The 21721-nt window shown below is 41.8% G+C and overlaps 1 protein-coding gene across 1 annotated transcript in view; it reads right to left on the minus strand.

Moving 5' to 3' along the window:
* Positions 1 to 15904, minus strand: part of LOC147020390 (mesotocin receptor-like) — a 28992-nt gene extending 13088 nt beyond the window's left edge. The window contains exon 1 of the mRNA XM_085895694.1: positions 14765 to 15904. Coding sequence (XP_085751820.1) covers positions 14765 to 15635 — 871 coding nt within the window. The 5' untranslated portion in view covers positions 15636 to 15904. The remainder of the gene's footprint in view (positions 1 to 14764) is intronic.
* Between the last annotated feature and the right edge of the window lie 5817 nt (positions 15905 to 21721).

Raw genomic sequence — 21721 nt, forward strand, 5'->3', positions numbered from 1 at the left:
ACAGGAGGAGGCCGTTTGGCCCTTCAAGCCTGGACAATGGTTGCCAACCAATGGTTGTTTGTCCGTTCTCTATTCTTTTAAATACTGAGAATCAAGCAAGGAAGCAGCACGTACCTTTTTAATGTTTTTGGTATGACTCCGCGAGTGTCGGTTCGAACTGCCGACCTCCCAGACTCAGGTCAGGGTGGACATGCTAAACAACTTTTTTTTTGTAAAAAAAAAAAAAATGTTTGTAAAACAACTTCTTTTTTTTTCTATAAATTGTAATTGGTGTTTGTAATTATTTACCAAAAGACATTTTTGAAAATATAAATACTTAGGCTTGATGTCATGACAGGATGAAGTTTTCCGTGGGAATTATTAGTTTTTCTCTCAAGAGGAGGTTACATGAGGAAACCCTTTGGAATTTTTTTTTTGTATACATTGTCGAGGGTCGTATGAGAGCTAACACACAACGCACAGCAAGGGGGGCATGAGACAAGAGGTGTGGGAGAGGGAAGGACAAAACAATGGGGAACAGAGACCTTCGGAAGATCTGTGGAAGGGAGAGGGATGGGGGCAGGGAACACAGGGTATACAAGATGGACATTACAGGGACTTTGAGGAAGGAAAGCAGGAGGTGGGTTTGGGGTGGATTAACGGGGGTAGAAAATATCGAGGATTGGGATGGGGGAAGATAAGAGGTGGTGGTGAGCAGCTGTTTTGAAGGTCTGGAGGGAAGAGTGGAATTGAAGAGAGTGAGGGAGTTTATTCCAAAGGCGGGAAAAAAGAGGAATGAAAGAGTGAAGGTGAGCAGTGATTCTTGATTTTGGTCGTATTACCAGAAGGGGGATGCTGGCAGACCTTGAGCACCCTGCGGAAATATGGTGGAGACATATCGCACACAGAGCAGGGGGGAGGGGGGGAGACCAAAGAGGAGACGGGAGAAGACAGAAAGACCACCGTCCTACCTGTGGTGAGAGAGTGAGAGGCCCAAAGACTCAGCCTCACCACGGGAGATACCAATGATTCTAAATGCCTTGGTGTCCACAGCATGAAGCCAAGAAAGGTGAGAGGCAGGATCACTAACCCAGAAGGTAGAGCAGTACTCCATCAGGCTTCAGACAAAAGCTTTGTAACTGGTCAGGAGCTCAGGTGGGCAGAGGAAGGACTTTGCACGACGGAGGATTCCCAATCAGCGACTAGCTTTGGAGATGAGGTTGGAAATGTGGCTTTCCCAGGAAAGATCATGGCAGATCGTGAGACCCAGAAGCTTGAATGAAAGGACTTCTTCCAGCGGATTGTTGAGAAAGTGGATGGTGGGGGGGGGGGGGGAGGGTTCTAAACGGTCCTTTTGGAGAGACATAGTGAGAGTGTGAGATTTGTCAGGACTGAAAGACATCTTCCACGTGTTGGACTATTTTGTGATTTTATCCAGATCTGCAGTGAGCGAAGAAGCTGCTGCATGCTGGTCTGAAGGATGACAGATGGTACGGTAGAGGGTGAAGTCATCAGCAAAGAGATAAAGAGGACTTTCCAGAGAGTCGGAGAGATCATTGATGAAAACCAGAAAAAGAACAGGGCCCAGAAGGCTACCTCTAGGAACTCCAGCCTGGACAGGAAGAGAGGATGAAAGAATTCCATTTTGTTGAGCACACATTGGCTGTGATAGGAGAGGAAGTCTGCAAGCCATGAGTGGAGATGGCCTTGGATACCATAGGAAGAGAGTTTGGTGAGCAGAGCAGGGTTGCTAGACCATGTCAAAAGCATGTGATATGTCAAGCGATATGGTTCTGATTTCATGACTGGCATTGAGGACCTCCATCCATTGTTGGGAGAGCAGAAGCAGCATATCCAGGGTAGAGTTACCTGGTCTGAAACCAAATTGATAACCGGAAATCAAGCCATTGGCAAAGAGGAAGGATTTAATGTCTGAAGTGATGATGGATTCCATAACCTTGCTGATGATTGGGAGAAGGCTGATTGGTCTGTAGTAGCAGGGATGTGTTTTTGCACCTTTTTATGCAGGGCAGTAATGTTTGCTGATTTCCAAGCAGATGGCAGATGACCTTGAGCAAATGAGAAGGTGAATAGAACAGAGAGAGGGTGAGCAAGAGTGGATGAGAAGGTTTTTAGGACACAAGGCTGATGCTGTCTGGACCGGTTGCAGAATCTGAGTCAAGGTTTGACAGCAAGCTCTCCACAGAGTCCAGGGACAGTTGGGTGCGACTGGGTAAGGTGGCTACAGAAAACGATGGATTTCAGACAAAAGATTTTGCTGCAAACACCGAGTTTAGGTATTCAGCCTTTTCATGTGCGGTATCAGCAGTGCGGCCATTTGAGGTAAGGAAGGGGATGGAGGGGGAACATACACCAGACACAGATTTGATTAGATGCCACCAAGATTTGGAGGAGGGGGAAAAAAACAAAAAGAAAGACATGCATTTATGAAATTCCATGCAATTGTTGGGTTTGCATTAAATTCCTCAAACAGTAAAAAAAAAAGTTTTTATTTTTATTTTTTCGACGTTGCCATTTTGGAATATGACATGAGCAATTCTGTTTAAGGATTGGTCTTTCTGTATATGTAGTTCCATGTAAAACGAGAACGATAACTACGTAGAGTGCACACCAATACGGCTCTGCCAGGATTATTACTTTACGTTTTGTATCCCACTGATAGGCCGGATCCGGATTCGGACCTGAACTAAAATTTAATCGGCTTGTTCTTGTCACCTAACCAACTCATCCACCAGGTTTCTTCAGAATCCATCCATAATATTTTGAGATATCCTGTTCACAGACAAACAGACAGACAAACAGGGGTGGAAACAACCTCCATCCACCTTCAGTGTCAGAAGTAATGAAACTTTGAAAAGTGGGGAATTAATGATGGATGATAAAACACATTTTGCCATAAAAGATGCATTATCTGAGAGGTATAGCATGCTTGTTCTTGTTTATAATGTTGCTTATTCATGATGAGGATGTTCAAGGTTTATAGGTTTTCATATGAGGCTATGATGGAAAGACAGACGAACAACTGAAGAATCACTTGAATATCTTCGATACTCAAAGGCCGATAAGATCACTTTCTCAGGATGTAATTGCATCGAGTAGGAAGGAAAAAAAAAAAACTTTTTTATGAGTCAGATGATTTTTCGCGATAAAGAAAAATTTCCCAAAAGTTTGCATCCAGAGTGTCCTACACACCAAACCTACTTTTTCTTTTCCAAGTCTGGAATCAAACGGACTTTTATTTTCCCTGCATTTACTGATTCGTTGCAACAACTACAAAAACGATTTTCGTTTGATTTTTTTTTATCCTCCTTATTGTTCCTGAATAAATAGAACGTTTCTTGTTAAAATTCTGATTCCCATTGTTTGGCGTTCCCATCTATCACCGATCTTCATGATTCTGGGATCCCTGGTTCAAATCTTGTTTCATGCGTTATTTTTGAGTGTTGAATGGTGTATGCACCTGTGTGATGTGATACATGTACAAGTTACATCATAAAAAGATTGAATTCAAAACAATGAAATGTCCTCTTGAGGCCAACTCGGCTGAAAAACAAACTTCAGAGTGCGATAGAGAATAACAAATGAGGTCATCCTTTGGACTGGCATTCACATATTCTCATATTCACTCTCTCTCTGTCTCTCTTTCTCTGGTTCAGCCCTGCCAGAGCAGCCACATGGCCTCAGGGTTACACTGGGTGGTTTGCCTTTGCCTTGTCAACGGTGGTCATTTCAAGAATTTGTAATTTGTTCATGGTGCCTGCAGTAACTCACTATCTCTTCACAAAAGACACCATGGGCACTTTAACGTCCACCAACTAATGCTCGCAGACGAGACACCCAGCTTAACGTATGGTACGCTTTATGATGCAATGCCTAGCCTGGGGAACACCAATCCGACAGTTTACAGTCGGGTCAGGAATCCAACCCAGGTTCGACAGCTCAAAGTTGAGTGGGCTACCTCTGTTCCAGCTAATCAGATTTTCTGGCAGACAATAACACGCAAGTTCGTCAAGGGGTATCCATACCTGATGCACTGTAAAAAACAAAAAGACATGCATTTACGAAATTCCTTGCAATTGTTAGGTGTGCATTAAATTCCTCAAACAGGAAATTTTGTTGTTGTTGTTTATTTTGAAAGACCTTGCCATTTTGGAATATGACATGAGCAATGGGAAATGAGGAAAGCTACTGTACATGCGTGGAAATGACATTGTGCAGGCCCTTGTGATATAATCCATGCCATCAATGGTTAATACCTACACAGCAAACAACATTTCACTTAATTTCACAAACAAATACAGCACGAAGGTCACAAATATTCTCACAGGGCCTTGGGGTTGATTAACTGTTTAATTTGTCAGATCATAAGTAGTACAAGGACAGTGGGAAGACATCAATCCCCACACAACAATTGATCTCCTTCATCACAAACAACATTATCATCAGCAACACAAGTTAGTCTTACTTCCATGTATTTTACAATTAACTGATGGATATTTATCCCATTGTAATCTCTATGCAGGGGTTTTATCCGGCACACAGTGATATATCCTATTTTTTGAGAGAAAACGTTGGATTTTTAACATCTGCAACCAGCATGCAGACCATTCCACAGTTAGATTTTGGTTTCACATCCTTTACCAGAGGACAGCATGCTTTGAGATGTAGCGACATCTGTTGGCACTGCCTCAGGATGGGATTTGTTTGTTCTTTTTTAGTCGGATTTGACTTCACAGAGAAACAAATCAGGGATGTAGCTCAGTGCTGAACACGTGACTAATTGAGCAGTTCTGCCACCTGCCATGGGGATCTGCCATCCATTGTCCAGAGATATATTCACACAAAAGTAAATAAATCAACGAAGGTTTTGAGCTAATTAAAGTTTGGATATTTCTGAATCCACACGTTAGATGTGGGTAAAAGGTCATGAGTAAAATCGAATGAGAGTGCAGATAAATGAAGAAAAGATGTTCTTTCCTTAAAAATAAACAAGGAAAAAAAAGACATAAAAGATCATAGCTCCCTGTTTTTTGTATTTTTTAGTACTTTTGCGATACGCAGTTAAAAGCAAAGTCCATATTTATTACCTCCGCCACCGAAGGTGAAGGAGGTTATGTTTTCACCCCTCACTGTCTGTTTGTCTGTTCGTGTACAGGATATCTCAAAAACTTCTGGACCGATCCGGATTAAATTTTGTGGACAGGTTCAGTGGGTGACAAAGATGAACTGATTAGATTTTGGTGAAGATTCGGATCCGACTACTGGAATTTTAAAACTGATTCTTCACCATTGAGTGATTGGGCTAAAAACGACATATAGCACGATATCAAAAAGTTATGGACGGATTCGGATGAAACTTGGTGGCCACGGTGGGTGTGTCATAAGGAAACATTAATTGGATTTTGGTGAAGATCTGAATCTGGATCCGACTACTAGAAATTTTAAGTGATTCTTCACCATTGAGAGATAGGGTGAAACCGATATACAGCATGACATCTCAAAAAGTTGTGGACGGATTCGAATGAAACTTGGTGGACAGTTTTTCCATTTGTTTTTCCATTTTGGTGAAGATCCGAATCCAGATCTGGGTACGAGAATGATTTAATTTTCAAAGTGATTCTTCACCATTGAGATATAGGGCCAAAAACGATTTAGTACTGTATAGTATGATATTTTAAAAATGTATTTGGCCCGATATGTTCTCATGGATCAGGCATTACGTGGCGGAGGTATGCACTCCACCGAGTGCACTTCTAGTTTACAACTAAAATGGATTACAGTCTACCAGTCCGTCATCTTTGATCAGATTGTAAAACAAAGAGAGGGGCATGAGTATACCATCATGTACTGTGCTTTTGCCAAGTTTGAATGAAATCGGACCACACTTGTCTGAGAAATGGTTGGGGACACATTAAAGTAACAAAATGGCCGCCAGTCCGCTATCTTAGATCTGATCTTAGAAAAAAACAACATGCTTGTAATTTGTTCATGGTGTAAGTAAGCAAGCCTTCATTCATTATCTGTGTGCCAAGTTTGAACAAGATTGGTAAATGCATGTCCGAGAAATGGTTGAGGACATGTTCGTATACCGTTTGTTTTTTTTTACAACTAAAATATCTGCTAGTCTACGAGTCGGCCATCTTTGATCAGATCGCAAAATAAAGTGAAGTGCTTGTGTATGCCGTCATGCACTGAGCTTTTTCCATGTTTGAAGAAAATCAGACCATGTATGTCTGAGAAATGGTTGGGGACATTTTACAAATGACCGCCAGTCAGCCATCTTGTATCTGATCTCGAAAAGTAAAGACGGGCATATGTAAGCCGTCATTCATTATCTGGTTTCCAAGTTTGAACGACATCGGTAAATGCATGTCCGAGAAATGGTTGAGGACGTTTTCAGCATCGGGTTTCTACACAACTAAAATGGCTACCAGTCGGCCCTCTTTGATCGCATTGTGAAGCAAAATGATATGCGTATGTATCCCATCATGTGTTTGTTGTCTTTGTGTTATGTATTAATAAAATCAGTGCATACATATCCGAGATATGGATGCGGACGCATGCACGCACAGACACGAAAATCAAGCCCAAATATAAAAGCCCTTGTTTCGAACTAAGTTCAACAGGGGATAATAAAGGAGACATAATCAATACGAACAATCGAAGAAAAATGAATACTACATTGTTACTCGGGAGAGCACATACCTCTACAATGCTGAACAGTTTACATTTTGTATCCCACTGATAGGCTGGATCTGGATACAGATCTTAACCAAAATCTTATTGACTTGTTGTCACCTAATCAACTCATCCACCCAGTTTTGTCACAATGCTTCCACAACTGTTTGAAATGTCATGTTACATATCATTATTGGCCCCATCTCCCGTGTGAAGAATCACTTGAGGAATTTAAAAAATTCTCGTATCCGGATCTGGATCTTCGTAAAAATTGAAGCAATTGGTCCTTGTCTCGTACCCAACCTGCACACTAGGTTTCGTCCTAATCCGTCCATAACTTTTTGAGATATTGTGTTATAAAGGGTGCACCAAAAAGGCCTGAACAACTTTGGTTGTTAATATATTTTAGTGCCACAAATGATACGATACCCTTTGTTTTATATCATACAGAAACTCAAAGTTTTTTTTTTTTTCAGGACTGGTGGTTTAATACACAAGAAAATGGCGACTCCACAGGAGAAAGCTCAGTGCATTGAATGGTTCATTGGGACGAGATCCAACACGCAAGTTCAGCCCAATTTCTGTACAAGGTATGGAAGGAATCCATCATCGCGGACTAGTATCAGAAAGTGGTGAAAGAGGTTTAAGGAGCCTGGAAGTTGTCAGAAACAGAAAAGTACCAGTCGACCAAGCACGAGTGCAGCAGACGTTGAACGAGTGCGTGACTCATTTCAACAAAGCCCTAGAAAATCAATTTGATGCGCATCCAGATAACTGGATCTACCAACCCCTGCTGTACACAAGATTTTGTATAAAAGACTGAAGCTTTATGCCTATATGGGGTGTAGATTTTGCAGGAACTCAAACCAAATGACAGATCCAAATGCAAGGCATTTGCCTTGGAAATGCTTGTTCACATAGAGGATGATGAAGATTACAAAAAAAAGTCATGTTCACAGATGTAGCTTGCTTTTTTTGTATCAGGGATGGTCAGCCAGCACAATTGAAGGATCTGGGGCTCGGAAAACCCCCTCACGTCGTCATTAAACAAGTATGTGGATACAGTGATACATTGTGGAGGATACAGTGAGCTCAACAATTTACATGAACATGTTGGAAGGATTCACTTTCCCACAGATTGAAGATCTGCAACCCGATATCATTTTTCAACAGGACGGTGTACCCCCTCATGGGGTCTTAGTCATTCCAGCCGTCCTGAAGGAAAAAAAATCAAGGTTTCTGGATTGGCCTAGACAGACCAACTGCCTGGCCCCCACAATCACCAGACATAACCCCCCTTGATATTTTTTCCCCTGTGGGGGTTTGTAAAATATGTTGTCTACAACACCAAAGTGGCAAACATGCAGGATCTTCGTTCTCGGATTACAGCTGCATGCACACTGGTGGACATAACCATGCTGAGACGAACTTGGCAAGAACACGTGTATTGCCTTGATGTCCTGCATGCAACAAACGGAGCTCACATTGAAGTGTTTTGATGGTGTGTACAAAACTGCATGAGTTTCTGCATTGTATGAAATAAAGTGTATCATTGTATCATTTGTGGTTCTAAATATATTAACAACCAAAGTTGTCCAGGTCTTTTTGGAACACCCTGTATGTTGTTTTTAGCCCTACCACTTAATGGTGAAGAATCACTTTTAAAATTCCGGTATCCGGATCTGGATCTTCACCAAAATCGAATCCCTTCGTCCTTGTCACACACCAAACATGGTCACCAAATTTTTGTCTGAATCCGTCTTCAACTGTTTGAGATATCCTGCTCAGAGAGAAACAAACAGACAAACAGATAGAGCTGAAAACACCTTCAGTGACCGAGGTAATAAAATAATTCAAAAGTTATAGAGTGTTACTTTTTATTCTCACCGACTCATCACCGTTTTTATGCAGCACGTGCCTGTGGGTTAGCCATCAGTTTTCTCAGGGTTGCTGATGCAACATCCCCTGTAGTTTAAAGCAGGAATTTGTAATTTGCCCATGCTGCCAGATATAGCTTGCCTCCTCTTCGCGAAGGGCAGTGTGGTATCTTTAACATCCACTACTAATGCAAGCAAATGGGATACTCAGCTAAACGTCCATCCGAGGGATGGCTACACATTGATGCCTCGCCCTACCTGCACAGTTAATAGATGGCCTGATATTCCAACCCAGGCTAGATGTCTCAGAGGTGAGTGTGTATACGTCTCGGTCTCGGCTATCCTGCCAGCCTTACTTCCCTCGGAGGGCAAGGGCCGTGATGGCCAAAATTAAATTTACAAATTTGGGGGTTTGACTTCATATTCCAACAGGTAACTGGCATTGTCAAGATCAGGTTAAGCCCGTGTGGATCAGTAAAATCAGCCAATGGGTGAGGGAAGAGACACCCATAGCTCTGGGTGAGGTTGTGCTGAGGTCAAGTTTAAATTTATGGAAAGAAACAGATATATTGCAGAAAAGCCATTTCCCTAAACTTAAAAGTGGAAATTTGACCAATTTCTAGCAGTTTTGGTACCCCAACCTCCTTTTCTTGGCATTAATTCAAGAAGCAAGTCCAACATGAACCAGGCCACAACTTGTCCTCTCTCTCTCTCTCTCTCTCTCTCTCTCTCTCTCTCTCTCTCTCTCTCTCTCTCTCTCTCTCTCTCTCTCTCTCTCTCTCTCTCTCTCTCTCTGTCTCTCTGTCTGTCTCTCTCTGTCTCTCTCTGTCTCTCTCTCTCTCTCTCTCTCTCTCTCTCTCTGTCTCTCTCTCTCTGTCTCTCTCTCTCTCTGTCTCTCTCTCTCTCTCTCTCTCTCTCTGTCTCTCTCTCTCTGTCTCTCTCTCTCTCTGTCTCTCTCTCTCTGTCTCTCTGTCTCTCTCTCTCTCTCTCTCTCTCTCTCTCCCTCTCTCTCTCTCACTCTCTCTCTCTCTCTCTCTCTCTCTCTCTCTCTCTCTCTCTCTCTCTCTCTCTCTCTCTCTCTCTCTCTCTCTCTCTCTCTCTCTCTGCCTCTGTCTCTCTCTCTCTGTCTCTGTCTCTCTCTCTCTCTCTCTCTCTCTCTCTCTCTCTCTCTCTCTCTCTCTCTCTCTCTCTCTCTCTCTCTCTCTCTGTCTCTCTCTCTCTCTCTCTCTCTCTCTCTCTCTCTCTCTCTCTCTCTCTCTCTCTCTCTCTCTCTCTCTCTCTCTCTCTCTCTCTCTCTCTCTCTCTCTCTCTCTCTCTGTTCCTTACACACAGCCACATTTTTTAAATTACAAATACCAAACTCGGGGTACAAATACAACATTGTGTGCAGTGTAACATAGGCTATGTGGCCGTGGCCTCATGTGAGGGTGTGGTGGGGAGGGGGGGGAGGGTAAATTCTCAGTGTAAATGTGTACCGATTAGTGCCACCTGGTGATGGTGGTACAGGGTATTACAATTTCCTCTTTTTTTCCTGGGGAATGATGAGGTTAAAGCAGTCTTCGCATTGGTAAATTTGTCCTCCTTTCATCTCCCCCTTCCCTCCCCCAGAACGGAGGAGCCTGTCAAAGCCTGTCATTGTGTGTGAGACCATTCTATCCAGGTGGAACATCAGGATAAATGGAGGGAAAGGGGTGGGGGGGTAGTGGGACGTGAGGATGGTGATAGGGAGGGGGAGGTTGGGGTGTAGAAGTTAAAACACTATGCATGGGTAAATTTGTCTTCTTTTCCTTCTCACCCAAAATGTTTGGCAAACAGGATGACTAATTGGTTCGTTAGCAGAACAATGGGTATCTGGTAGTGTCTGATAAGAAGCCTGTACATAAGCAAGAAGCAAGAAGCTACAGTAAGAACAGAGTCTGGAGAGAAGAATGGTTTGGATATGATAAAGTGGTTCGACAGATAGGAGTGCATTCTCTCCCGTTACTTGTTCAATCTATATAGTGAGCACATTATGGGGAAATCAAACTTGGATGATATGGACGCTGGAGTCAAGATTGGAGGATGATATATCAATAATCTAAGGTAAGCTGATGATACTACTTTGTGGCAGAAAGTTAAGAGGATTCGATGAAACTGCTGTAGACATTGAAGGAGGAAAGTGAAAATTTTGGTCTTTATAAACCTAAAAAAAGATTAAAACCTTGTCAACTGAGAAGGTCGATGTGTTCAGATTGAGAGACGATCACATGGAAATAGTGGAAAGTGACATGCTCCAAGGCTGCCACTTGCATTACGTTGTCCCTATTATCATTATGCTTGCCCATCCCCAGGACCTTCTGTTAGCTTATGTTAAAATATATCTGACAATCCTTTCCCCAATCTAAAATTAAAGAGAAGACCAAATTCTGCATTGGAGTCATCAGAAGGAACCCGAAGAAGTAAAGACCGAAGATGGAGTCATCAGGAGGAATCTGGATAGGATTTGGGTTTCAGCCGCTACTCCACGACCCTCAAATCCATCTCGGCACAGCCCCGTGAGCCTCACAGAAAACTTTCTGCAATAATTCACTTCTCCCAAACAGATGGATAAAGAAAGAGAGAAATAAAGAGTAAAATAGATGACATAAAAGAAAAAGTAAGAATTAGAATGAATAAAGAGAAATGTGAAAAAAGTAGAAATAAGTGTGAAAGGAACAAAGAAGAAAGATCTCAGGAAGAACCGAGACAGATATATTTTAGCAGTTACTCCCCAGGCTCAAACACAGGAAAAGTGGAATTGTGTCTAGACTTTCCTGAATCTGACCACCCCTCTCCCTGAAATCTACCTTACCGCCAAACTTTGTGTAACTTGCAAATCAGGAAATCTTATTCTTAACCCTCAATATCAAAATAATTGATCAAAATAAAGACCAATGACTGCACCGTCATCCCAAGATGAAAGCCAGACATAACAACACACACACATTATGTATTGGTAAGTACTTACAAAAGCTATTTTATTTGAAGTTATAACCTTAAATTACAAGCAATTTACTGATTTGCCAACTTCCCGGATCATCAGCTGGGCACCGTTTTTCACGAAGTTTCAATCCTTTCAGCCCAGAACCTCTCCAAACGTAAATGATAAATAACTACTGCAGAAGGGCACTCGGAAGAGCGCATACCTCTACCACATAATGCCTGACCCATGTAAACATATCTGGCCTAATACATTTCTGAAATATCATGCTACATATCGTTTTTTAGCCCTATCTATCAATGGTGAAGAATCACTTTAAAAATTCTAGTAGTCGGATCCAGATCCGGATCTTCATCAAAATCTAATCATTTCGTCCTTGATACACACCGAACCTGTGAACCAAGTTTAATCTGGATCCGTCCGCAAGTTTTTGAGATATCCTGCATACAGCCAGACAGAGAAACAGACAGAGAGGGGGTGAAAACATAACCTCCTTCACCTTCTGTAGCGGAGGTAATAATGGTGCAAGAACTGATCCCTGGGGTACCACATTACTTGAAACCTCCCAGCCAGACATCCTCCCAGCCAGACATCCTCCCATTTACAAACTACTCTTTTCTGTAATAATCCAGTTTCCACCCAATTATCCACTCCACCAGCCTATCTACACATCCTCACTTTAGCTAACAGCCAAATGCTTTGTGAAAGTCCAGACATACAGTACGACAGGGTGATTTTTTTTTAAATTTGAGAACCCTAATTAATTCTCATACACTGAAAGCAATATCAGTTAGGAACCTAATATTTTGTGTAAATGTAGCCTCATGTTACTGAAAGACGTGACATGATCCACACAATCGATGACATTAAATCCATACAATTGAGCTTGTTGTGCGAAACGTCTCATAGATTTATTTGGGATTGCTTCCATTCTTTCCCACACTTCGTCCACATTCTCTAGTGTAGCAACACTTGGCTGGCGCATGGGCTTTTAACTTTCACGCAGCCTGTTTCTCTGAACTGCTTCACCAGTTTCCATATCACTGATTTCGAAGGTTTCATATGACCACCGAAACGACTTTTAAATGGAGTTTGACATTCCATAAAGGATGCATTATTGATGTGATGTTCGAGGAGAACCATGTGCTCTTCCACAGTGAGCGCCATGGTGTGACTGAGTGAAAACCGTTAAACGTCACTGCCGGGTTACATGATTAAACATGTGATACCTGATAACTCTCAGTATCATGTCACTTCTTTCTGTAGCATTAGGCGACATTTTCGAAAAATATTAGGTCCTAACAGACATAGTTTTTGGAGTATGGGAATTATTTATTGTTCTTGAATGTATATATATATATATATATATATATATATATATATATATATATATATATATATATATATATATATATATATATATTTAATCACCCTGTACATCCATCCACTGCACTCCTCTCATCCACCAAATCAGAAACAGCATCATAGAACTCTTTAATATTCATTCTATTTACTCTTTATGACTCTGACTTTTACTTTTTGGTACATGTTTTACCAAAAGCCAGTTTAAGCCATCCATTGTGATCAACATGGTATAAGTACCATCTCTGGGGGTTCTAGTGTTTTATGATGAAGCAAATCTCTTAATATAGAAGACATAGCAAAGGACAGGCACTGTTAACGATTTTAACAATAATAAGAAATGATAGGCACGACATTCAGGTGCTGTCTCCTAAGGTGTAACCTGAAGAATGTGCTGTCTCCTGGGAACATTGACCTCATCCACGATGCAGTGGGCAGAAGCTCGAATCAGTCTTTCAGGCGCTGGAGTCGGGAACTTGGATTTAAACATGAATCAATGAGAAAAATTATCCTGAAGATGTACCCAGATGACCTGAAGATGTATCCATACAAACTTCAAGTGAAGCAGAAACTGACTGAGCTTGATATGCAGACAAGAGTGACAATGTTCCAGTGGTGCACAGACAAGATTGAAACTTGTTGTTGGCTTCGCAGCTGGGGTGGCTGGCTTAAGATCTTAGGGTCGTGAATTTGAGCCCCGTTGACTGCTGAATTAACACCAGGTGGGGTTGACTCAACCTGTCACGCTTCCATGGTCGGCAAAATGAGTACCAGTGTACTGGTATGGGGGCACAGCATCAGCGGCACAGCCGCACCCCAACAAAATGACACCCAACAGCCATGCTGCCATATGCAAGAAGAAGGAGAAATCTATCACTGAACTGGGTTCACAGGCACTATGATGACAGTCATCAGTCGAAGACCTGATGTCGGATGGGCACTGCACTCACTGATTTATCACCACCAGATTTCTATCTTCGTAGTTATCTTAAGGACATTGTCTACCGAGAAAAGCCACAATCCAGACAATCTCAAAATAGCAACAATTGACAAAATTCCTTCAATCACTGCAGCCAAATGTGTAAAAGTAATAAACAACTTTTCTCATCGAATCCAAGTGTGCACATGGCATGGAGTCCGACTTCTGGAGCATGTGCCATTATCTCAATTAAATCAATGACATTAAAGAGATTGATCTGAAACTTTCCATCGCGATCATGCATCATGTGGAACAAATGTGTTCCAAATAAGGTGTCATTTTAAATTTTAAAACAATAATAAAGAAGGTTTATTATAATTGTATGAGTCCTGCATTTTGTGGTCAAACTATAAATGTGTTCACAAGATAAACAATTAAACAATAAATGATAACGCATTAAAAAACTTGCAAGTGATTGTTGAAAGTAAACGAGGCTGTCCTGCTTAAGTAGACATCATGAAATATGCCAGTATATATATATATATATATATATATATATATATATATATATATATATATATATATATATATATATATATATATATATATATATATATATATATATATATATATATATATTTAATCCCCTCTATTCATTATAATTCATAAAATACATTCAGACACAGGAGCGGAATTAGTGAAAAAAATCCAAAGGCTCACAACAACCATGGCTGGGTCCTGTCGCGCCATACGGAGAGAGCATAGGGCGAATACGATTAGTCTCCAAGCAGTTCAGTGTGACCAAATGATCACAGTATCACATCTATCTATACAACTCGAACTTGATTCCTTTCTTCCACACAACAAAACAATCAAAAGCAGCAGAACTCATGGGTAATGACATCAAGGAAAAAATGCCAGGAAATTAACAACAAAAGAAGGAAAAGCTTTCACCAGGCCTGAACCTACCTATTTTGGGTGGGTGGGGATCCCAGATGTTCCAAAGTTGCATCACCATGAATGGTGTCCAGCAGATGATGTAAACGATAACGATGACTATTGTCATCTTTACTGTCTTTACCATGGCTCTGGAGATGCTGTTCACATTGTTGACCCGTGAAAGCATGAGCTGATTGCTGTTACCTGCCACATTACGGTGTGTTTTGGTATACATGTTACTCCAGAGAACATGACAGATTGTAGTCTGACATACCACTAATATAATCGTTGGCACCACAAAGACAGCGATGCATATCCACATCACGTATGCTTTCCGACCCCAGTTGCCCACAAAATTCGCATAGCAAGTGTGCACACCAGGGGAAATCTCAGTGAGGGAGAACACAAAAATTTGTGGGATACTCAGGAGAAGTGAAAGTAGCCATGTGGCACCAACCACGATGTTCCAGCGGGCCCTCCTTCCTTGAAAGGTTACCAAAGGAAAGCACACGGCCTGGTATCGGTCAATGGTCATCCCGACAGTCATGTAAGTGGAAGAAAACATTCCCACGACTTGCAGATACGTGATCAGGCGACAAACGAAATCAGAAGCCATGAAAAGGTCAGTGATGTCCCATATTAATTGAGGAAAAACCTGGAAGATGGCAACCAGGAGGTCAGCGATACAGAGGTGCATCATGAAGATGTGCATTCGAGATGGTTGCTTCCTTTTGCAGCACAACACAGATACCATGATTGCGTTACCAAACAAAGCGAAGATAAATATTACTGCGAGCGTGATCACCTCGGCCATGGCGAGATCGAGGTCGCGCGGTGGGAATCCCGTGCTGTTGGGGCTTGGTGGCATCATGCTGTTATTAGTTGAGTTCAACACCAACATCTTGCTTGTTGGCTCCAGATGCTAACACTGAGTCTGCAGATTTCAAGCGATTTATAAATGCAACATTCACTGTGGTCCATTCCAGTGTCCGTAGTGTTGGAAAAAAAACTGGACTCTTTCACACTCTCACGGCAAAGACGAAGTGCACCATTCTTCACTATTACATCGGCTTCTCCATTGATCAATATATGCTTTTGAAAAAGGATTTCCTGAGCTCATGCACTTGGCTCGTTTGCAAACTTAACTCCCATCTCCACTTGGGCACTGGCTAAGAATCAGCCCACAGTTGATTCGTTTTCATCACTCTTTTATAGCAGTGCGGTCCTTGGCACGTTCACGCACGGAGCTCTTCCCACCAGCATCATCGACCAAACCTTGCCTCCTCCCAAATCAGCCCTCCCTTCCGAGGCTAACCAAAGCTTCACAGACCGTTCCTTGCTCATTCACTGGCTGGGTACCTTTACACATTCTCCACATCCCCATTAGCTCCTGTTATATTTCACAAACCGCCATCATCAAGGTTGAACTTCAATTGAAAAACTTAGCTCCATTCTCGTATCGGTTGGGCCGTGTACACTTATCATGGTCATGGACCTGCACATTTACATTGGTTTGAAACTCTCATGATGCCAACTAAGTATGAACAGTTCATGCAGTTATTTATTCTTTATCATCCATCTACGAGTGTATTTTGATTCTGATGTACCATACTGTGCTCTGTTACAGAGTGTTGGTCCTGCCAAAGCAGTTTCTTGGCAAGGATTATACAGGGTTGTTTGCCATTTCCTTCCCAGCAGTAGATAGGGCAGTAATTTGTAATTTGTTCAGGGTGCCAGGGATAGCTCGTCTACTCTTCGTGAAGGACACCCTGGGATCTTTGACATCCACCAAGTAATGCTGGCAGACAGGATGCCCAGTTTAATATCCATCTGATGGACGACACACACATCAATGAATCACCCCGCCTGTACAACATCAGGAAGGCAGCTTGGAGCTGAGTCAAGATTCAAACCCAGGCTAGACAGCTGCAAACCATGTGTGTATTCACCACACTCATTTCACAATCATAACCATCATCATCACAAATCAACTACTACTCGACAGCAGACTGAAATACCATCTCTGAAGAAGGATATTGCCACAAAAGCAGATTCATATGCAATTAAATACAAGAGATGATTTGCTATTTCCTTCCCAGCCGGGTCAGGCTTTGAATCTGCAATCACATGACAACACAAAATCCCAGACAGTTGATCTCTCATTTTACAACACAGAGGGAAAAATTAAATCCCAAGAAGTTAATATGAAAGCTTGTCTAAATTTTACATACAAGGATCCATCAGACCTATCATGTAAGAAGAAAAGTAAAATGTTTAGCAAAAAATCATATGTTATTGCCACCATTAGTTATTGAGTTTCACCCTCACATACAGAAACAATACAAAGAGGGACAATTTAACTATATTTGTTGGGGTAATGGTTAGGGTGGGTGGTTTAAACCTTGATTCATACCAAAGACTTTAAAATGACATCTGCTGCTTCATTTCTTGATGCTCAACATTTTAAAAAGTTGGAAACATTATTCAGGCTTTCGATGGGCTCAATAGCTTTCTCCTGTGTTGAAGTTCCTTGTAAGGATCTCTTGTTTTTTAAGGATAATTTCCCACAAATTAATTTTTTTGAAAAGTATTTTGATTTACATCACATTGCCAGACAAGCCCATCCAATAAGTCGTAAAAGAATGAAGATAAGACTCTTTGTTTCATGTTCAGGTTTTCTGATCGATACATGGTCGGTGTAAGCGCTGCATCAGAGCTTGCTGAAAAGATGGATTGGGATTACCTGTTATTTCTTTCAAATGGGATGATTACAATACTTGTTATTTATTGCATACAGGGTGTCCTTATCATCTTTTTTTTTGAAAATATTTATCTTGAAATGAGACTTTGTGGAAGTATCGTTTTCCCTGCCATCGTGTTATTTTTTGAACAATCCAAAAATAAGCGAGAAATTGTTCCATATTGCATTACTCCTCTCAACCGATCGGAGGTTTGGGAAAAGTGGTGAAGACAATCCTTTTTAGGAACCCCGATCTTTTTTAGGAACTTGACATGGGGTCAAGAACCCCATGCAATCAACAATTCTATTCTCATAAAATAATGAACCAATAAATGTTTCAGGGGTTGTCTTGCTTTATTGTGGGATGTTCAAACAAGTTCAGGGAAAGTAAATCGATCTGCACATTCAATATCCAAATATATCAGTGGAACCCAAGGTTAAGTTGTTATGTGAAGCCAACTTGGCTGTCTGACATGGGGACACTATTATACTAATGGGAAATGACGCCAGTCTACAAATAATCGCAGACTGTATTTATTGGCAGAAACCACTTCAATAAGGTGTGTGACCTATTACCAGCTTGACTACAAATCGACTCTTATTGACCACAATACCAGGTTGCACAGGTCTTGTCATCGAACAAATCCAATGATCCAGATTTTGTTGTGGGATGCTACACCATTCTACAACTATGGACATTCTTTTTGTGTAGAAAATCTGTGGAAGAGCAAGAAGATAGATGGTAAAATGGCAACGTACTGACAGTGGGAAGGTGGGATCAGTGTTGGATACCGAAGCAAGGAAACTAAACGAATGAGAAAAGGAGGAGAGAGGGGATAGTTAGGTTGGGTAGGGTTGATGGGGTTTCAAAAGATCATGGGTAGGGATGGGGTTGACGTGAGATGGTGGTGCACTCCTATTTTGATGAACCGCTTCGTGCAACAACACACCTCCCTATGATGTCCCAATTCGATCCAAGTCTGGAACCATGCAGGCCAGTCCAAATGAGTGACATTGTGGTCTAGAAGTACAGTGCAGCCAACCCATAAACTGTAGAGGGGGATTGTCATCAATAAAGATGACGATTTGCAATTCGGACCCCCACAAATACCCCCATCTCCAGACTTGAGTATGTCCATCAGTGCACTTTTAGCAGAATTTATTTGAGTCTGCAAGAAGAACTTGGTGCCAACAGTTTACCCTCCATTTGTGATACTGCACCTCTCATCACATGCGTTGCTGTCTCTGGCACTGGATTGGAGGGATGTGCAGTGCTGGATTTATGGTGGTGGAGGCCCAGGGGACACATGGGTGGTGGAGGCCCTTTCTGCCATGAACGATGAAGTAAAACAGTGATTTTCAACCTTTTTCACTGATGGCACCCTAAACTCTCACATCTTATTCTGTGGCTCCCCAATTCAAGTTTCTATCTGTATAGTTCCCTGAAGAACATCGCAGGCTCCACGAGTTAAATTATTGGATAAAACAATCATTTCAGGAGTGTTTTATGGGGGATTTAATACCACCAATGGATTCCACATAAATGAAGATTGGCAAAGTGTGCAATTAGCCTGTCAAGAAGATATTGTATTACTGTTGCAACTTCCAAGCTACATTCGATTTTTTTTCGAGTAATGGAACAATAAATAATGAAATGAGAAGTCTTGTTCGATATGTTCCTGGTATCGGATTCCACCAACCCAGAAAGTAAAAAAATCCCTTGAACGAGTGAATGCAGACTAGATGAGAGAAACAATTTCGAACTAGACTCGTCAAATACCCAATTTTTGTATCAAATTTGCTCCACTGGCTGATAAGTTATACTTCACAACAACAATCAGAAACATACATGTAATATTGCATGATCTGATAGTGATCGTGATTTATCGAAATGTGGGCAGACAAAGAAATGTCAGCAAATGTAGGCAGATCGGTTTTAGCCCCATCACCCAATGGTGAAGGATCACTTAAAAATTCTCTGATCCGGATCCGGATTCGAATCTTCACCAAAATCGAATCATTTCACTGCGGAAAAAGAAACATTACCTCAACGTTACCTTAACAATAACTACACCTCCAAGAAGAGGATCACATCTGCAAGAACAGGATTTCATATAACCGATAATTAAAAGGTCATGTGATGTTGACAGTTGAGATTTTGGAGCTTTGAATGTTCTTGTGTTGAGTTGTAGCTATGTATTACTCCAATCAGCATAAAGTAAAAAGTTATTTGGGGGGTTATGGGGGGGGGGTGCAAGAGAACACTCTATAGGTGGAACACACTTGACTTTAAGATCAAAGATTTGGAAAGGGGGAGTGGGGGAGATGGTACTGTCCAGGCAGGCCAGATCAAGGGGGTAGAGATACTTGGTCGTGAGAAACAAAGGCACTGCAAAAGTGGCGTGGGAGAGTGGGGTGATTCATATTGTGTTGGGTTAGTAAGAAGACAGAATTTGGAAGGAATATTGAGTCTGGGGACAATGAAAGTGAGCGCCAACTTTAACACACACACACACACACACACACACACACACACACACACACACACACACACACACACACACACACACACACACACACACACACACACACACACACACACACACACACACCTTAACCAGCTGTTTGTTCAATTGTGTTTTGATTTCATAAAAGCTTTGCCATTTTCCACCTGTTTGAGCTTTTCCATACTTTCCAGTTCTGCTCGAAGAGTGGGTTTTACAAATCCTGCCAAATGGTACCTGGTGCTCTGATGCCAGAGATTAAGGGCCCAGGCTGTTTGCTAATGGCTGAGGAGCCTCAGAACACAAAAGCATAAATAACGCATGAACACATGAACACACACACACACACACACACACACACACACACACACACACACACACACACACACACACACACACACACACACACACACACACACACACACACACACACTCTCTCACACACACACAGCCGAGGTAATCATGCATTCACCATCGAGCTGTTGAGTCTGGGTTTGATTGTCAATTCAACTATAAACTGTTGGATTGGTGCTTCTCAGGCCGGGGTGCTGCATCACCAAGTGCACCATCCATCAGATGGATGTTAATCTGCTGACTAATCTTCCATAATTAGATGGTAGACATGAAAGATGGACCACTTCGTTTTGTGTCGAGGAGACGAGTCATCACCAGCACCCTGAATAAATTCCACATTCCTGCTGTTTACAGTCGCACGTCACGCCTGCACAGCCACATCGTGAAAGTCTTAGGCCAAAAGCATTCCACGGCTCACCTCACAAGAAGGTGGGACTAATTGAGACCATTAAATGGTACAGTCGTAGTAGTAGTAGTAGTAGTAGTAGTAGTAGTAGTAGTAGTAGTAGTAGTAGTAGTAGTAGTAGTAGTAGTAGTAGTAGTAGTAGTAGTAGTAGTAGTAGTAGTAGTAGTCGTAGTAGTAATTGTTGTATTGGCAGATTGTGAAATGAAACTATTTGTTTTCCGATACAACAATGGTGTTAAAGTTATGCTGAAGGTTTGGACCATGGTGTCTGGTGGATGAAAATATCCTGTTCAGTTCGTAACTTTGTGGACTTGTGACTTGTTGGATATGCACCAATTGGCAGCTTTGTGTTTGGTATATTTACATTAGTGAACATCGCCATTGATACTATTAGCAAATTGTTATTCTTCCATTCCAAATACCACGATCCAATTGCACTCTTACTCCATACTCCATTTAGTTAAAGTTGGTATTAGTTAAAGTTGGTGCTGAAGAATACATTATCTTGTTTTATTAATAACAGAGCCTCAGCTGAGTCTCTCCTTCAAGGACCAAGAAATGCAGTTCATAGTCCTTCACTTCCCTCTCCTGGTAAAGACAAGAAATGCAGAATTGATTCCGATAAGTGAGTTTTCCTTCAATCATCAAAGAAGCCGCACCTGTGTCCATAGCTGTATTTAATTTTAGGAAGATATTTGATAAGCTGGTGTTGGCGCAGTGGTTCGGGCAGCGGCTTGGGATCCAAAAGGTCCTGAGTTCAAGCCCCGTTGGGCCACTGAATTAATACACCAGGGGGTTGACTCAGCCTGTCATCCTTCCGAGGTCGGCGAAATGAGTACCAGTGTACTGGGCCGGTGTATACCCCGGTTAAAATAGGTCTACCATATCCCTGTGTCGTAAGAGGCGACCAGGGTTGCGTCAGGAAGGGCATCCGGCGTAAAACATGTGCCAAATCACCATGCGGATCATACGGATGATCCGAT

Source organism: Eptatretus burgeri, chromosome 9 (genome assembly GCF_056783735.1).
Source record: "Eptatretus burgeri isolate ZD-2024b chromosome 9, Ebu_testis_v1, whole genome shotgun sequence".
In the NCBI taxonomy this organism is placed as follows: Eukaryota; Metazoa; Chordata; class Myxini; order Myxiniformes; family Myxinidae; genus Eptatretus; species Eptatretus burgeri.